Source organism: Podarcis cretensis (genome assembly GCF_951804945.1).
Source record: "Podarcis cretensis genome assembly, chromosome: 11".
In the NCBI taxonomy this organism is placed as follows: domain Eukaryota; kingdom Metazoa; phylum Chordata; class Lepidosauria; order Squamata; family Lacertidae; genus Podarcis; species Podarcis cretensis.
Genome location: NC_137180.1, coordinates 19,009,342 through 19,026,640, shown reverse-complemented (window position 1 = coordinate 19,026,640; position 17,299 = coordinate 19,009,342). Strand labels below are relative to the sequence as shown.

The 17,299-nt window shown below is 43.2% G+C and overlaps 1 protein-coding gene across 2 annotated transcripts; it reads right to left on the bottom strand.

The window, feature by feature from the left end:
* Positions 1–701: 701 nt before the first annotated feature.
* On the bottom strand, positions 702–12,460 carry LOX (lysyl oxidase). 2 transcript variants are annotated; one of them, XM_079995697.1, is made up of 7 exons: positions 11,547–12,409; positions 9,975–10,083; positions 7,497–7,634; positions 5,594–5,750; positions 4,204–4,299; positions 3,959–4,074; positions 702–1,825 (listed from the first exon to the last, which is right to left on the bottom strand). In XM_079995697.1, the coding sequence occupies exons 1-7, from the start codon at positions 12,190–12,192 to the stop codon at positions 1,819–1,821; spliced, it is 1,269 nt and encodes a 422-aa protein (XP_079851823.1). In that variant the 5' UTR covers positions 12,193–12,409; the 3' UTR covers positions 702–1,818. The 2 variants fall into 2 exon arrangements, 1 of the variants encoding a protein (XP_079851823.1); XR_013843546.1 differs by lacking the exon at positions 702–1,825 and adding an exon at positions 3,340–3,860 and having other exon boundaries at positions 3,892–4,074; positions 11,547–12,460.
* Positions 12,461–17,299: the final 4,839 nt, after the last annotated feature.

The window sequence follows — 17,299 nt, the reverse complement described above, 5'->3', positions numbered from 1 at the left end:
CAGTCTGGACAGACAGCGGTGTGGATGACAAATTTTTGTTTAAATTTGCAAAACAAATTATAGTACTAAAAGTGGGGGAGCTTGAGTGTCTTCAAGACAATCTGAAATGCGTATTCCAAGCCATCAAACATCTCCAAGAAATGGTTATTGAAAATGTCCTTATATTCCCCAAGCTTAATGTATATCACTTCTTTCATATTTAATGTATGGAATGCACTCAAAATGCAGCAAGTTTTAGTTCTAACAGCTAAAAAGCATGGCCAACTGAATATTTATAGGGCCTTTCAGAAAGCTAGTAGTGGGAAGGAAGACTCCCATCTGCTAGAAATTATTTCACAGTTTTGGGAGGTGGAGAAACCCATCTATCGCACTTTAGCCAAAGGAGGAATGATTCTTCTACCTCTAAAAACCAAATTTCAATTTGGAGTTATGATTTTCTTCACTTGAATTATTTACATGTTTGCCTGTTGAATCCTGCATATGGCAGGTATTATCATATAATACAGTACTGCATTATTTAGTATGCAGCCTACTGAATATCCTGCTAGTATGTTTTTTTTTTAATTTAAAAAAAACATTCTGACTGCCTACAAGGTTTAAAATACAGTATTCATGAACATCCATTAGCTCCTTGTGAATCAGTCTTTTAAGCCTTGTTTTGTGATGCTACCAAACTATATTACTCCTAACCTTTTTTAAAAAACCAATTAAAGTTTGCACTAAATAATGGAATATATTGAGAAATTCCCCCTTTGTAAATAGACTTATTTTTTTCTGCCAAGTGTATAAATCAACTTTAATCCAGGTTACCCAAATTCTATTAACGGAGAATAGTTTCTAAATAATTGTAATTTAAAATCTTTAGAGCTGTACGGAAAAAAAAAGAAGAAAATGTGCAAAGCAATCTGCAGCAAACATTGGAAATGGGTAATTCACTATTTCATATTTCTTCTGAGAAAATGGCTTGTCAAAATAACAATAGGCTTCTGGTTTAAGAAGATACTTGCCCGCTAATACGTCTAAAATGCAGATACTTTCATCTGAAAAGGTGTAATGAACAGCCATTGCTATACACTAAGCCTGAACAGTTCTTAAAAAGTGAACAATACATTTTGTCCCAAGGATAGAAAAGTATCATGCTGGGTGTTTAGCTCTGTTGGAAGTTTCATTTCCCCAGATTTTGGTCCAGATTTTGCCCCATGACCACTGATTTTTCCTCCTCCTCCTCCTTACTCTCAGTATTTATTATATGGCTGCAGACCAAATAATTGTGAAATTAGTTCCATGACCCTTTGGACAGCACTGCCCTGGCCACTTGCCATGTAGCAATAAACTTCCAAAGAAAATGAAATTGTAAAAAACATAGTTTTGATGTGGAAGGGTTGGAGTCTGTTGTTAAAAAAAGTAACATGTGTAAGATTCCATTGGGCATATATGAACCTAAAGTAACTCTTTGAATCTCAGCCTCTTTGAATATCCATTAAATTGTTCCTTAAGCTCATTCACAAATAGCATACTGATTTTCCAGTAGTCAGAGAAAAGGCATTTCTGTGAATGGGTTAAAACTTCCTGTAGAATTTGAAATACTATATATAAAGCACCAATCTTTCACTGTCCTCAAAAAGTTGAACACATGAATTGAGTGACAACATTCATTCTGAAGGAGGTCTTAATGCTTCAGAGTCATTAAAATTCTTTTTGTATATACTCTGGTCCTTTTTTCGTTTTCGCTTTCAAAAGTTTTTACATCCTGTCTCAAGTTTATAAAATAATTTCACCTCAAAACCTTGGGCACCGTTGCATAAATTTTCTTTCATCTTAATACCTATTAAAGAGAAAAGAAGCAGTCGTTAAGTATAATATACATCAAGACAAAAGTACTAAATAGACCTTCAGATATCATCGCTGGATTTAAAATTTAAGCAACATTAGCACAACACTTTCCCTCTGCTTAAACTGCTCCTGTTGGATTGACCTAAATGAGATTCAGTAAAAGGCAAATCACTATTGACTATGTCCTTGCACAGGTCTCTAACATTAACAAGTCTTGTTAAGAGTTTAAACACTCGTGCACTTAGACAACATTTCATTACTTCCAAATGGAATTGTGCCAGGTTCTTAAAGAAAAGGGGCTGTTCCCAGAACGTCGTTTTAAATGATTTCTTAGCATAGTGAGAAGCTGTGACAAATTCCTCTTGCTGCTCTGCTAATGTCACAGCTGACCTCTTAAGAATCCTGCTGTTCTAGCTCTTGGGCTCTTAGAAACTCACACTTGCAAGAATTCATAAAAGCCTGTGGCGAGGCCTCTTAACTTGTTGATTCTGTAAACCAACCGCAACTTTGGGCTAGTGGTGACAAAAATAAGTTCAGTGGGTTGTTTGGATGAATAAATATAATTGCCTATTCTTAGGGCTAGTACTGGTGCTGGTGTTCTCTAGAATGCGTTTAATAGCTCGTTCCTTAATGCAAGCTGAAGAATAAACATGGACATTGGAAAAGGGGTATTAAAGACAAACGTTGCTCATGCTAATTACTGAACGCCAGAGTTGCAACTTCCTCTGAAGCACAGATCCCCACCCACAACAGATATCTCCATGCAACCATGTTAACAATTTTATCTCCCCAGGCACACATTTACATGGAAAAACAGCAAGACCAGATACAGTGACTTCCATAATTGCTGGGGGAAGTCCTGTCCAAAAGACCATTGGCAGTGCTATCAGTGTCAAACATAATCCATCTATTTATGCAAGTGTGGGCCTGGACGATGGACCAGACCAACTGTATATGGGCAACCCCCAAGGGGCTTGGTAAAACTAAAGTCAGCTTGGATTTGTTTGAAGTTCCTTAGCAATGTTCTCTGCGTTTTTGTAAGGATGCTCTGTATGTGGAATGCATAAGCAGTATCCGGAAAGTGGTGTGAGCCAGAAATAACAGCTGACGCTTGCTAAGTCCTACTGCTGTAGGAATGTACAAATCCCTTTAAATCCTCAAAACAAGATTTCTAAAGAAGTATTTCAGAAAGAATCTGACTTGAGTGTCTTGCACTGGCAAGCAATTCAACACTTGCGTTACTCTTAAGTTCATTCTAGGCCATTCAATCCCATAGATTTTATGAAAAGCTAAAGGATAAAGCACATCATTTCACTATGAAGAGAGGGTCAAATCTGAAAGCAAAACAACTGAGTCTAAGAAAAATGACATAAACTGGCCATGTTCATACATTATGATAAACCATGGTTAATGGTTTACTATTAACACTAAGATTGTTACTGCTTTGCTCCCCTGCGTCTGTATGAGTGGGAGCAACAGACTAATCCCTGACCTAGGATTACGCAGGATTGGAGTAACACAAACCATAGTCCTTGATCTATATGTAACACTGAGCCAGGGATTGTGTTCACAGTAACTATGATTTATTGTGATATATGAATACAGCCATTGTTACAATGACAGGAAGGGAAGCATGCATTTTATAGAATGAGCCTTTTTAGTCAATAGCGCTAAACTATATGTTAGCATAATATGCACATAACTCAGAATTGCACAATTCCCCCCCCCCCTCCAAGACATTGGAAGCATCTGCTCTCACTTTTAACTTAACCATAGTTCCCCGTTACATTTGAGCTCAGGAATTCCAATTGATTTAAATCATGGTTTGTTCAAACATGGTTTGATCCTAGCTTGTTTGAACAAAGCCTAGTTTGAACTAGCCATTAACCCCCTGGGATGTGAAAAGGAACTCTGTTAGTTTAAAAACACAAATGAATGCTTCTTGAGCTCATCCTTCTACCAGATAAGAGGAGGAAAGGAGGGTTTATGTGGTTTGGCATTATGTGGTTGAGATAAGACCAAAAAGTCTCATTCTATAAAAGACATGCTGCACAACACATTTTTGGAAAGACCATAAAAATGTGTAAATTTTTGTGTAAAAATGTGTAAACAGAAAATTACTTACGGTGAAATTGTGCAGCCAGACGCATATGCATGGTGACCTGTATAACGGATATCACAACGCACTACATTGTTGGAGTAGTCTGATTCTGGTACCAAGTAGCTCGGGTTTACACTAACCTGCAAAAGAAATGCATGCTGTACTTTGCAAGTTCATATGTTGATATCTTATTTTTTTTTATTATTATTATTATTATTATTATTATTATTATTATTATTATTATTAACTTTAAAATGTAATTTCCATACCTTTAAGATGTAATTTCCAGGTTTAACATCTGTGATATCAATCCATTGGCAGTCTATGTCAGCATTGTATGTGTCATAACACCCAGGGCTCAATCCCTAAAATTGAAGCGTAGCAGCATAGTGAAGTGAAAGTCTTAACTTTCATATATATATATATATATATATAGTACAATGTTGACAAATACCAAAAAGCTTCCCTAGATAATTAAATAACATTTCTCAGTGATTCATAACACCTTACTGCCACCATTACTTCTATCAAAATGATTGCTCTCCTACTATATAAATAGAATGACCCTTATAGAAAAGGACTAAATTCTAGCAAAATAATTTTGCCTTCCAAAACAAAAAAAAAGATCCAGCATTTTCCCATTGACAAGCAAAGGAGCCATTTTCATGAAAGACAAGGATATCAATGGCTGCTAGACACAATCACTATATTCTTCCCCCCACTATATTCTCCCCCCAGTTGTTGCAAGTCACAAAGACAGGACCTCCTGCGAGCTTCCCATTAGGGTAACTTGGTAAAACGAGACTTAGACTTTTTTCATGTCTCATTGTTATTTTGCTAGATTAAAAGGGCGGATTGACTTTAGGAAACATATTTTTGTCCTGAAATGACAGCTCCCCTTAAGCCATGAACTCACAGCCCTTTGGGTCTACGTAATGTGTGCGGTTCAGTTCCTTTCCCTACCCTGAAATCATTCTGAGCGGTGCCTGGCTGCCCCTACGAAAAGTACAATGTTTTGCCACAGACTGTGTGTCACTTGGCAAGGGTTGCGTACTTGCTGTGGAAAGAAAGCTCATGGGTATACTGAGAGCTGGCAGCTATGCGCATTTTTTTAAAAATAGGATGCAGTCTTCATTTGCTGAGGAAAATACTTTGCAACAAGCACAGGTCTCAAAACAGTGGATGAAGCCGCAAGAATTCTAAAAGAATTCATAGTAGCAATCAGATGCTATAATACTTAAGAGACTCAGCTAGCCAGTTTGCAGAAAAGTTAGGAAAGAATTCCAGGACATAAATCTTTAGGGGCTCACAAGAAGGTAGTTGCCAGTTGCCTCTAAACTTAGTTGTACCTCTTGCAACCAATATAGGGATCAGAGCTGGAAGATATCTCAATACATTGTCTGAAACTGGTTTGAAGTTCAGATTGCAATACAGGTTTCAACGTCATTATCCAAGAGATGGCATTTCTACATCTCTCTGTGAATACTGAATAAAAGACCTTAGTAAGAGCTTCTTGTCTTTCCATTACTGGCAGCCTGCCGTGAGGGAGGGGGAATGGATTCCCTGAAGCCTATATGGTGCTGTTGTTTCAAGACTGATGTTTGAAATCCATCTATATTCTGACAGCAAGAGATGAAAAATGATCAGCGGCTACCTTACCTGCGTATGTGCTGTACACGCATACCTTCTATAATATCCATAATCACAGGACGTATCTTCAAGACAAAAGCTTGCTTTGTGTCCTTCAGCGACTCTCCTTTGCGAGCTTGCTTCAAGCAAGTCATAATGGCTGAATTCATCCATACTGTGGTAGTGTCTGTTAAACCACAGGCAAACTTTTTTATTAAGTGTTAACCCAGCAACAACAACAACAATAATAATAATAATAATAATAATAATAATAATAATAATAATAATAAGTGGCCCAGCAAAACAACATTGGCATAGAGCCTTACAATCGCTGTTTATTATTCCAAACTAATGGGCTAATATTTTGTTGCCCTATGATACTGTTCTTCATATAGTTTCATTATTCAACAATTATATTACAAATACAGCTCTTGAGAGTAAATTGTTGCATAGCATTTAGTTTGTTTAAAGACTAAGCAAAATTGTTCCAAAATTTCCTGCTGCAAGAATTAGGAAGCATATGAGTGTCTATATCGTTCATCTGAATTAAAAATGCTTACTTTGTATACTGTAAATTGCAAGAATACTATGGATTCTGATTCTTTTTCTATCAGCGGCCCCCAAGTATTTACGCAAAATATTTTGATATTTAAACTCCACTGTGTTAAATATGTTCTAGTTTTACACACATTGCCTTATTATGCTTCTGATTATTCATTAGTCATATTGTGAAAGGCTGTTCTGTTGCTACATTATATTTCTCACAGTAGAGTAGCTGGAGGGAAAATAGATTCAGGTAGGTAGCTGTATTGATCTGACGCAGTCAAAATATATTTAAAAATTGTGCAGTAGCACCTTAGAGACCAACTAAGTATGTTCTGGATATAAGCTTTTCTGTGTGTGCACACTTCTTCAGATACCTTCTTGTGTGCATGCCCAGAACATACTTAGCTGGTCTCTAAGGTGCTACTGGACAATTTTTCTATTTATTTGGAGGCGAAATAGGTTAACTTTAGACAGCCACCTCAACGTCTTCTCTCCATTGTATTTTCTTATTGTTGATTCCAACAGAAGATGGAATCAAGCAACATGTTTCAACACAAATGTCCCTCTTTGGGTCTAAAGCTGCCTTTGCAGGCCCTCCCAAGCTGATGTGAGTTGTGGTACCAAACATCTGGGAGCACCAGATTGGCAAAGGCAGGTCTAAAATCAACGAAGGTAATATTTGCCCTATGTGTGGCCTAAGCAGCTGAAAACCAAAGGCTACCTTCTGTTGTACGGCAGTCTTCAGATCACAGAAACCATACCTATATTAGCACATCTTTGAATCCTTCCCATATGCAGGAAATGCTCATTGAGTTAAAGAGCTCGGATACCAACATCACCTTGAGTCGACCAATTTCACCCACCTAACATTTCCACTGATTACTGAGTAAGTATGTTCTGAATGTCCAAAATGTATACATGGAAGATGAACAAGTTACGTTTTCCATCACATTGGAATAGCTCCTATTTATTTTCTACAGTGGAACCTCGGTTTTTGAACGTCTCGGAAGTCGAACGTTTCAGTTTACAAATGCCGAAAACCCGGAAGTAACTGCTTTGGTTTTCGACTGCTTTTTGGAAGTCGAATGGCTTCCGTTTTGAGTTTTCTGTAAGTAAATACTGCTGGAATTGCATGCTTTGATTTTTGAACGTTTCGGAAGTCAAACGGTCTTCTGAAATGGATTGCGTTCGAAAACCAAGGTTCCACTGTATTCCTAAAGCAGGGTCGTAAACTTGAGTTCAGTGGGTAAGGGTTCGACTCCTGCTATTTTCTGCATGGCAGCAAGAGCAGGGGAAGGGAGTGGAGTGGAGTGCTGGAAGCCACATCACAACAAACAAACAGCAAGTGAACATAATTGGAAAGTACCATACTGAGCCCTTCACTCACTGATGACAACTGTGCCACTCCCAAGAGTATCGTGGTCGGCTTGGCAAGAAATCCGATGTGCCTTGGTTTTTCACTCTCTGGGGGAATCTCAGAAGCATTCTATTATCATAGTCTCTGACATCTGACCTGTAAGCTGAGCTGCAAATATGTAAAACAAACATGCGCATGAAATAGGCTTGAAATTGCTCGTTAAACACACTTTGCCTTATGGTGCGACATTTGTATTTATTATAGTTGAAACGATCTCTTGGGGCTTTTTAGAGAATGCAACATAACGAGAGCTGAAGCTGCTTAACAATGTCCAGTGCTGTATATATCAGTGTTTTCCCTTCTCTACAGACCCTTTCAGGTGTTAAGATCAGCAGAGGGGGCCCTCTTGGTAGTTCCCCCACCCCTACTGTGAGAGGGGGAGAATGGGAGAAGGGGTTTTCTATGGCAACTCCTAAGCTGTGTAATTCCTTCCCCAGAGAGGAAGAAATCTTCATTGTGCAGTTTCCATTATATGCTGAAGATGTGCCTCTTTACCCTGACCTTTGACACCTGAAATATGTATTTTAGGAGCCACCCTATTCTATTGACTGTTATTGTTTTAACTGATTTTAATATTGTATTATTAAATTGTGGAAGCCTGTCCTGAGACCTCATGGGTAAAAAAAAACCCCAACAATTTACTGTTCATAGAATCATAGAGTTGGAAGAGACCACAAGGGCCATCGAGTCCAACCCCCTGCCAAGCAGGAAACACCATCAGAGCACTCCTGACATATGGTTGTCAAGCCTCTGCTTAAAGACCTCCAAAGAAGGAGACTCCACCACACTCCTTGGCAGCAAATTCCACTGTCGAACAGCTCTTACTGTCAGGAAGTTCTTCCTAATGTTTAGGTGGAATCTTCTTTCTTGTAGTTTGGAACCATTGCTCCGTGTCCGCTTCTCTGGAGCAGCAGAAAACAACCTTTCTCCCTCCTCTATGTGACATCCTTTTATATATTTGAACATGGCTATCATATCACCCCTTAACCTCCTCTTCTCCAGGCTAAACATGCCCAGCTCCCTGTTGTTGTTGTTGTTGTTGTTCCAGTTGCCATTAATGTTTACGTTTGACTCCTTTTTGATTATGCCCAACACATGCCTAGTTGATGAGCATAACCAATTCCTCTCTTCAAATCAGAGGAAGTGTGCATTATTTCAATAAAATATTTAGGAAAATGTTTTTTTAAAAACTAAGAAGTAGTAGGCCATGGCTGAACGTCAGAAAAAAACATATCCCATGCCTACTTTTGTTTACTGAACTTCTTTTTATCTTCCCTTGTTGATGTCCTATGAAAGGTGGATTTTCTGTTGTTGCAATAGGTCAAAATTTGCTTTGGCCACCAAGTCCAAATCTTTTACCAGAATTTTTTGTGTCTGCCGAGTCAGAGTAGGTGTTGATTCCTCTTCCTGCTGATCATGTCCATGTGATCTCCACTTCCTTCCTCTCCTGCCAATTTCAGCAGAGTTTCTATATTTCCCCTTTAAAATGTCAACTAAGAATATGATGGAGTTGTGTAACATTAGCTAGCTATTTTTCTATCATCCTCAAGTACAATATACTCTTAATCAATTTGCTAGCACTACTGCAAGTGTAAAAAGCATATTACCAAATCTTGGCTGGCATTGCTATGAACTAATTTTGAGAGGCTGTTTTGCATAACAATATTCCATCAGATCTAAAATACATTTTTTATATTAGTATCCTCACAGTCTCATCTTATGCATATGCATCTTTGCAAAAAAAGTCCCACTGAGTTCAATGGAATTTTCTCCCTAGTAGATACGCATTGGTTGAAAAGCCATGGAATAATAATAATAATAATAATAATAATCAGAAAGTAAATGGTTTATTAAGAGCTGATTGCAAATTGCATTTATCAAATAGCAAGATTTTACCTTTTTTAAAAAAACCCAACTTATTTCACAATTTGTAAACGATGTGTTCAAGGGGGACTTGTTTTCAAAAATTAGCGAAGCACTGACTTAATGAAAAACAGGCACTTCTTAAGGCAGTAATTCCCAAACAATAAGGGCATGGAAGCCTTGTAGTTTGGTCATCCAGCTCTCAGCAGAGGGTAATAGAAACAGTATGTTTCATCAACTGGAATGGAGGCAGAACTCTCTGCTACTTATGAAATTAACTCCTCTTCCCTCTCGTTAAGCTGCCAGTGTGACATTTTGACATTTTTGTCAGCGTGTCCTGAACTGTGTTGTAAAAGCAATGTGGTTCCACACAAAGTTGGTCATGCTTTGGTCCTATTGAAAGCAACGGTACTTTTAAGGTAACAAAACCAACTTATCCCACCAATTTCAATGTGACATTCTGAATCTAATCTGGTGGGTGCCTCTTTTACAAACCCTCGTTCTAAGACTCCAGATCTTCCCATCAGATTCAGTTAGGAATCCAGTGTCAACATAAACCAAGGGGCAGGAGCGACTTCTGTTTACCTTGCTAGGCAGTTCTCTTCAGCAGCGCACCTCAGGTTGTACATGGAAGTTCTCTGCACATAAGTGGATGCTTGGATGTAGTACGGATCTGGTACCAAGTCTGGGAGACCTGCAGTGCATCATGCCACAACACACACACACACAGAGAGAGAGAGAGAGAGAGAGAGAGAGAGAGAGAGAACAGATCAAGCCCAGAACATGTTTGCATTTTGCCTATCTTAGAGGAGTCACAAACTAAATCTTCCTAAACACTACATACAATCCACATCTCTCACATCCATGGCTGGTTAACAAGAACCAAGAGTCGTTTTTCTCAAGATCAAAAGGGGGGCGGGAATATGAAAAGACAACGTGCCTTGCAGATTGGCAGATACTGTGAAACACAGCACTCTCCAAAGCAATTTTTCTCATAAATCTTCAAGGCATTCTTCCTCATAAGGACACCAGCTGAGGAGTACACTTAAGTCTGCCAGATCAAAATACCAGAAATGTGTCCGACACTGTGGAGCTTTGCTCTTTGTTATATGGACCTGCAGCTATGCCGAAACAAATGACGCTGGCCATCCATTAGGCAGGTTGTGGTTTGAATTAACCCCGTTCAAAGAGCCTGAAGATGAAGGGCATCTTCCAGCCTTACTTTAAAGCAAAGAGACAGAGCATTGGTGCAAATTTCCTTTGTTCTAGGAGTGGGGAAATTTGAGGGCAGGGGTGCCATAACCATAAGGCTTCTTTCTTCAAAGCGTGCAGCAGGGGTCTTAACTGATCCATGGTTCAGCCCCAGCAGTTTGTGCACAGGACCAGATTTAATAATAACAGTGCCTCTGACCATGCACAGAGAGCTTTTTTGATGGCTGGCAAGGGGGCTTGTGGACTGGAGTTAAAATGTCAGTGCAGCAGTAGGATAAAGGAAATGAACCACCGCTAAGATAACAGAACGTTTGTCCTGAAAAACCTTCCCACTCCAGCGCTCTGCACTGAATTGTAGAAGTTGATTTGTGGGTTGTTCTTGTTGTTTTAACATTACTTTTTAAAGTACAGAGAAACAACCCTTGTTGGAAAAAAAGTTTCCAGTGAATAAAGGATATTCTCGTGCAATAAGTTCCAGGCTGACAACAACGCAGACACGGTGAAGGGCAAAGGGGGAGGGCTGGAACCAGATGGCGAATAACGGCAGTGGAGCCGGCCGCCTTGCCAAGCGCTCCGTGTTAAACGTGCCGTCTGGCGGGGAGGGCAGGATTTGCCACGTGGCTGCGTCGGGGTTGGGTTATTATTATTATTAATTGAATTTATATACCGCCCTATACCCGGAGATCTCAGGGCGGATGGCAGAACAAAATCAAAATATAAAACCGCAAAATATATAATCGAAATAAAAACAACGACTCAATACCCGCTCCCAGCCCCCCCCCCCAAAAAAAACCCACCGCGTTTTAAAAGGGGTGGTTGGGGTTTTTTTTCGGAGGGCGACTGCTGTTGGCAGAGCAAGCGACCAACTCCACGTTTAAGTCACTGCAGGGGCGCAATTCCTGCCACACTTTCTCTCCCGTCGCGTGGCGAACTGCGCGCTCTTACCGTACTGGAAGTAACCGGTGCCATAACCGGGCCGCTGTCGGCTGTCGGGCCGGGGCCGCTCGTACGTGTCGTAATAGTTATAGTACGGGTTGTCGTCCGAGTACTTGTACGGGTTGTAGGGGTCATCGCCCACCATGCGGTCTAAGCCGCGCGCCCGAGGGAAGTTGCTCAGAGGAGGCGCGCCGCTGCTGTTGCCCGGCCTGGAGGGGGCGCTGGCGAGGGGCGCTCGCCGAGAGCTGCTGCTGGCAGCGCCGTCGGCCCCGCGCCCCCTGTCGCCGGCGGGCTGCTGGTAGCCGGCTTGGAACCAGTGCTGCGCCTCGGGTCTCCGGGTGGTGCCGTCGGCGGCGACCGCTTGCGCCCTGCGCGGAGAGGTGCCATTGCCCCGGAGGAGCAACACGTGGCCGCCGTGCGAGGGTTGCTGGCTTGCGCGCCGTCGAGGCGGCTGGTACTGGGAGCCCACGCTGAGCAGGCTGTATAGCTGCCCCTGGTTCTCCCACTGAATCCTTTGCCTCCACACGGCCGGCGGCGGCGGGTTCCTTGGCTGAGGCAGCGCGCCCGACGGCGCGCACAGCAGGCAACTCCAAAAGACGCACGCCTGCAGCTGGGCTAGACGGAGCAGCGGCGGCGGCCGGGTGGAGAGGCGCATAGCGGCGGCGGCGGCGGCGAGTGGGGTACCCCTTGGCACCCCTGGGTCCTGGAAGGACCGTCGAGCCAAACAACAGCCCGACGGCGAAGAAGCAGCTCTTGCAGGCGCTTTCTTCGTACACAGGTGGCAGATTTCCCCTTTGCAGCAAGCTTCCCCTCTCCTCCTCTCCAAGACTGCTAAAAGGAATGCGCTCGGCGCGGGACTGAGCGAGCCGCCTCTCCCTCTTGCTTTTGCTGGTGTCTGGAATGAAGCGGCAGCGGAGGGAGGGAGGGAGAGGCGGAGGGTAGGTGGGTGGGAGGAGATGAGGGCTTTTTAAACTTTTCTGGCACGTTCGCAAAGTTACAAAAGCCCATTCTGGCAGGCGGCTCCTGCGCTATTTGTTCGCGTAATGCGCTTCGAAACGTGCCGGCTCCACAGTTCCAGGTCCGCTAAACAAAACAACAACAACAATCCTCTTTTCGCTTCTCTGCCTCCTCCGTCAGGCTTCCAGCCTCGTTCACCCCTAAGGCTGCGTTGCCACCTTAGACAGGACCGGGCGAGACGGGGCGGTTGGTGAACCGTTATTCTTCTTTCATCTGTTGCTGAAGGGGCTTCAACGCGTTACAGTCGAGCTCAGTTGGGCAAACACAGTCATGCGTTCGAGTCCCCAGTTGGGCAAAAGATTCCTGCATTGCAGGGGTTGGACTAGATGACCCTCGTGGTCCCTCCCAAATTATATGATTCTACGATTACAGCCTAACAGGATGGCCCCTCTGGAGCTGGTGACAGACACACACACGCGTGCACACACATGGATTTGTGAATCTGTCTGTGCTTGGCTACCCAGGATTTAAATACCGGACCTTGCCATTCAAACACATTCATTTGGAGAGAATCCGTAACTTGGCACAGAGAAAAAGAGAGAAGAACAAGGAGAAGACCTGAAGTACAGGACAAAGAATACAGGACGTAGCGTTTTACATTGAAATATGGAGCAATCTTGTATTATACAGGGCAGGGCAGGTGGCAGCCCTGCGCTACCCGTGGCTCTGATGGCCCAGAGAGACAGGACCAGACAGCTTATCTGCTAGGCGCTCGGTTCAGCAGGGGTCTCGCTCTCTCCACAATCTGCAGGCACCTCGCCAACCAGGGTTAACTGCATGCAGGCCTTTCGCTTCACGCAGACAGCTCAGGCTGCCAGGTGGCAAAGGACTGCCAAAGTATGCAGAGAGAGAGAGAAAGAGAGAGAGAGAGAGAGAGAGAGAGAGAGAGAGAGAGAGATGTTATTAGATCATCAGCCCAGCTGAAGAGACGAGGAAGCAGGGTAAGGGAGAGACGTGGGAGATGGCTCCGGTGAAAATACTTCCCAGAAAACATGTTTCGTTTCAACTGGAGCTCTGGCAGGGGAAACTTGGTGGCGGCTGCAGGGTGAAAAGGGAGGCGGGGTAATGCCTGTAACGCCCTTTTTATTATAGCCCAAATCCTCCTCAAATAAACTCAGGCGTACCAGGTTTTGTTTCCCTCTCTCCGAGTCACATGATGAGAACTCCACGTCTGGTGGAGAAGAGGCTCCCTTCAAATAGAGTTCTCCCATGGGGAGGGCTGCTCATCACCCTGAGAATAAATATCAACGGGGCAAAACGTAAGGAGTGGAGAAGAGGAGAAATTGGGATCTCACTTCTCCATCCTTCTTTAGACAAAAGGGTTACTACCTCTGGATCTGAATCGAGATAACCTGACCCATGTAAAAGGTAAAGGGACCCCTGACCATTAAGTCCAGTCGTGGCTGACTCCGGGGTTGCGGCACTCATCTCACTTTATTGACCGAGGGAGCCGGCGTACAGCTTCCAGATCATGTGGCCAGCATGACTAAGCCACTTCTGGCGAACCAGAGCAGCGCACGGAAACACCATTTACCTTCCCGCCGGAGCGGTACCTATTTATCTACTTGCACTTTGTCGTGCTTTTGAACTGCTACGTTGGCAGGAGCAGAGACCGAGCAATGGGAGCTCATCCCGTCACAGGGATTCGAACCGCCGACCTTCTGATCAGCAAGTCCTAGGCTCTATGGTTTAACCCACAGTGCCACCCATGTACCTAGCTATAATTTAGGTTAGGGGGTGGGGCAGGACACCCACCTGTCATCATCCTCTGTCTGGCTCTGTTTAGCTGCAGGTTCAGAATGAAATGTCTCTACAACAGTTGCTTTCTCTTGACCCCAAGGGCTCAGGAAAATCTGTCAAAATCTTCCTACGATTTCTACTTTTAGTTAAGTATTTTTATTTATTTACTTGATGGGGTGGCAGCTGTTAACACTCATGACTTGACTGCACTCCCACCCCCACAAAGAGAGCAATTAAAAAACCTATTAAGTACAGACTCCAGATATTTTTGAAGTATCTGCATCAAGTTAAAGGATGTTAAGGAAATCGTTGAAAATGGAATATTACAGACGCCTCAGTATTCTCTAAGCCAGTGTTTCCCAACCTTAGGCCTCCAGCTGTTTTTGGAATACAACTCCCATCATCCCTAGCTAGCAAGACCAGTGGTCAGGGATGATGGGAATTGTAGTTCAAAAACAGCTGGAGGCCCAAGGTTGGGAAACACTGCTCTAAGCTAAGCATACCCAGCTCCCACAGCTGGTTTGGTTTCCAGACTCACTATCACCTTGGTCATTCTCTGCACATGTTCGAGCTTGTAAATACCCTTCTTAAACTTTTGTGTCCAGAACTTGGCACAGAACTCTAGGTGGGGTCCAACCAAGGTAGAATAGAATGAGATCATTACTTCCCTTGATCTGGACACAATACTTCTGTTGATGTCGCCTAGACCCCTAGATCCTGTTCCCATGTACTGCTGTCAAACCAGGTGTCCCCCATCCTATATTTGTGAATCTGATTATTCCTGCCCAAGTGCAGAACCTTGGCATATGTCCCTATTGAGATTTATTTTGTTAGTTTGGCCCCAGTTCTCTAACCTGTTAAGGTCATCTTGAATCCTGATTTTATCTTCTGAGATATTAGCTATCCCTCCTAGTTTCATATCATCTGCAGATTCAATGAGCATCTCCTATATTCCTTCATCCACGTCATTTATAAAGATGTTGAACAAAACTGAGCCTAGGACAGAACCCCATGGCACTCCATTTCCCCCCAGAATGACAATGAACCCTGGGTTTGGTCCATCAACCAGCTACAAATTCACCTAACGGTTACGCTGTCAAGCCCACATTTTATCAACTTGTCTGCAAGAATATTTTCAGAGACATTACTATTTTCAAGACATTACTAAAATCAAGATACATTACATCCACAGCATTCCCCTGATCCACCAAGCTTGCATCTCTATATTAAAGAAAGCAGTTTAATCTGGCATGACTTGCTCTGGAGAAAGCCATGGTAGCTCTTAGTAATTACAGCATACTTTCCATGTGATAGCAGAAAAGGTGGGCATTTTGGTCCTAATTACGTAAATAGACAAGTGTTTTGGTTCTAACTAAAAAGTAATACAAAGTTCTTGTCTTGATCAAATTAAAATGCAGGGGTGATGAGGCTTCGTAGAATTTGAGTGTGCAGTGTATAGAGGAGTTGGGCACAAACTCTTCCATTTCAACAGAGGGAGCCAACTGAACCTGCAAATGTATTCTAGCCAAACATGTTAGACCTTGCCAGTATTCCAGACAAAATGGAAACTTTTGAGCCAAGTTTACACTGGGGTGACTGAGAACAGAGAATGGAGCTCTTTGGCAGCACCTCTCTCCTGTCTGCAGTTTGAAAGCATGCTGGTGTGAGCACTTACCCCTTACGTCTCACCCACAATGTGCTATTTTATATGCAGCACTGGAGCCATTCTGCTCCTTTCCTTGGTCAGCCTCACTTCTATTTTGCATATCTGGAAACCTTACTTGGAAAATCAGTACAACCCAGGCGGTTAAGAAAGCCCAACAGAGACTCCATCTCCTCAGAGTATTGCGAAAGAACAATGTCAATCAACATTTGATGATCTCCTTCTACTGGTCCACAATAGAAAGTGTCCTTTCATACTGCATCACGGTGTGGTACGCTGGTTTGACATCAACGGATAGGAAGTGCCTACAGAGGGTGGTGAATACAGCACAAGATATTATGGGCTGTCCCGTGAATCCACTGGATGACATCACGGAAGAACATTGCCTCAGGAGAGTGAAGAAAATTCTCAGAGATGATTCACACAAGCCATTTGCAGATGCAGAATGTAGGCACCCTGTATATAAAGGTAAAGGTAAAGGTAAAGGGACCCCTGACCATTAGGTCCAGTCGTGGCCGACTCTGGGGTTGCAGCGCTCATCTTGCTTTATTGGCTGAGGGAGCCGGCATACAACTTCCAGGTCATGTGGCCAGCATGACTAAGCCGCTTCTGGCAAACCAGAGCAGCGCACAGAAACGCCATTTATCTTCCCACCAAAGCAGTACCTATTTATCTACTTGCACTCTGACATGCTTTCAAACTGCTAGGTTGGCAGGAGCAGGGACCAAGCAACGGGAGGTCACCCCATCATGGGGATTCGAACCGCCAACCTTCTGATCGGCAAGTCCTAGGCTCTGTGGTTTAACCCACAGCGCCACCCGCATCCGTACCCTGCATATAGAAATGAGGAAACCAGTGATATTTTAGGGAGCAGGCTAGCAGGCAGCGCCCATTGCTTACATCATAGGAGCCTACACATCACAAAACACTGTTGCTCTATGACAGTTTTATTTTATTTGTTTTTTATCTTAGATTTTGGAAATGTACATCTAGTTTTTCCCCCTTTAATTTTTTTGGGGCCCCCCAAGAGAGTGGGGCCCTAAGCTATAGCTTCTTTAGCTTATACATAAATCTGACAGTGCTCTTAGCTATCGTCAGCTATATAGTCAACGACCATTTTGTGTGGGGGTTCAATTCCTGGCTCCCTAAGTGTGTCAGCGAAGTGTGTAGAAGCGCACCCCACCCCGTTACGCCCCCACCCTTTTTGTGACATGTTGATTGGCGCTTTCGATCACTTCTGGCTTCTGCGCCGTGCACGTGTGCACAATGGCTGCTTGCCCAGTCAGGAACAGGTGGCAGTTGTGGCCCATTGCGTCGGGCTCCAATACCCCCGGGAGCGGCA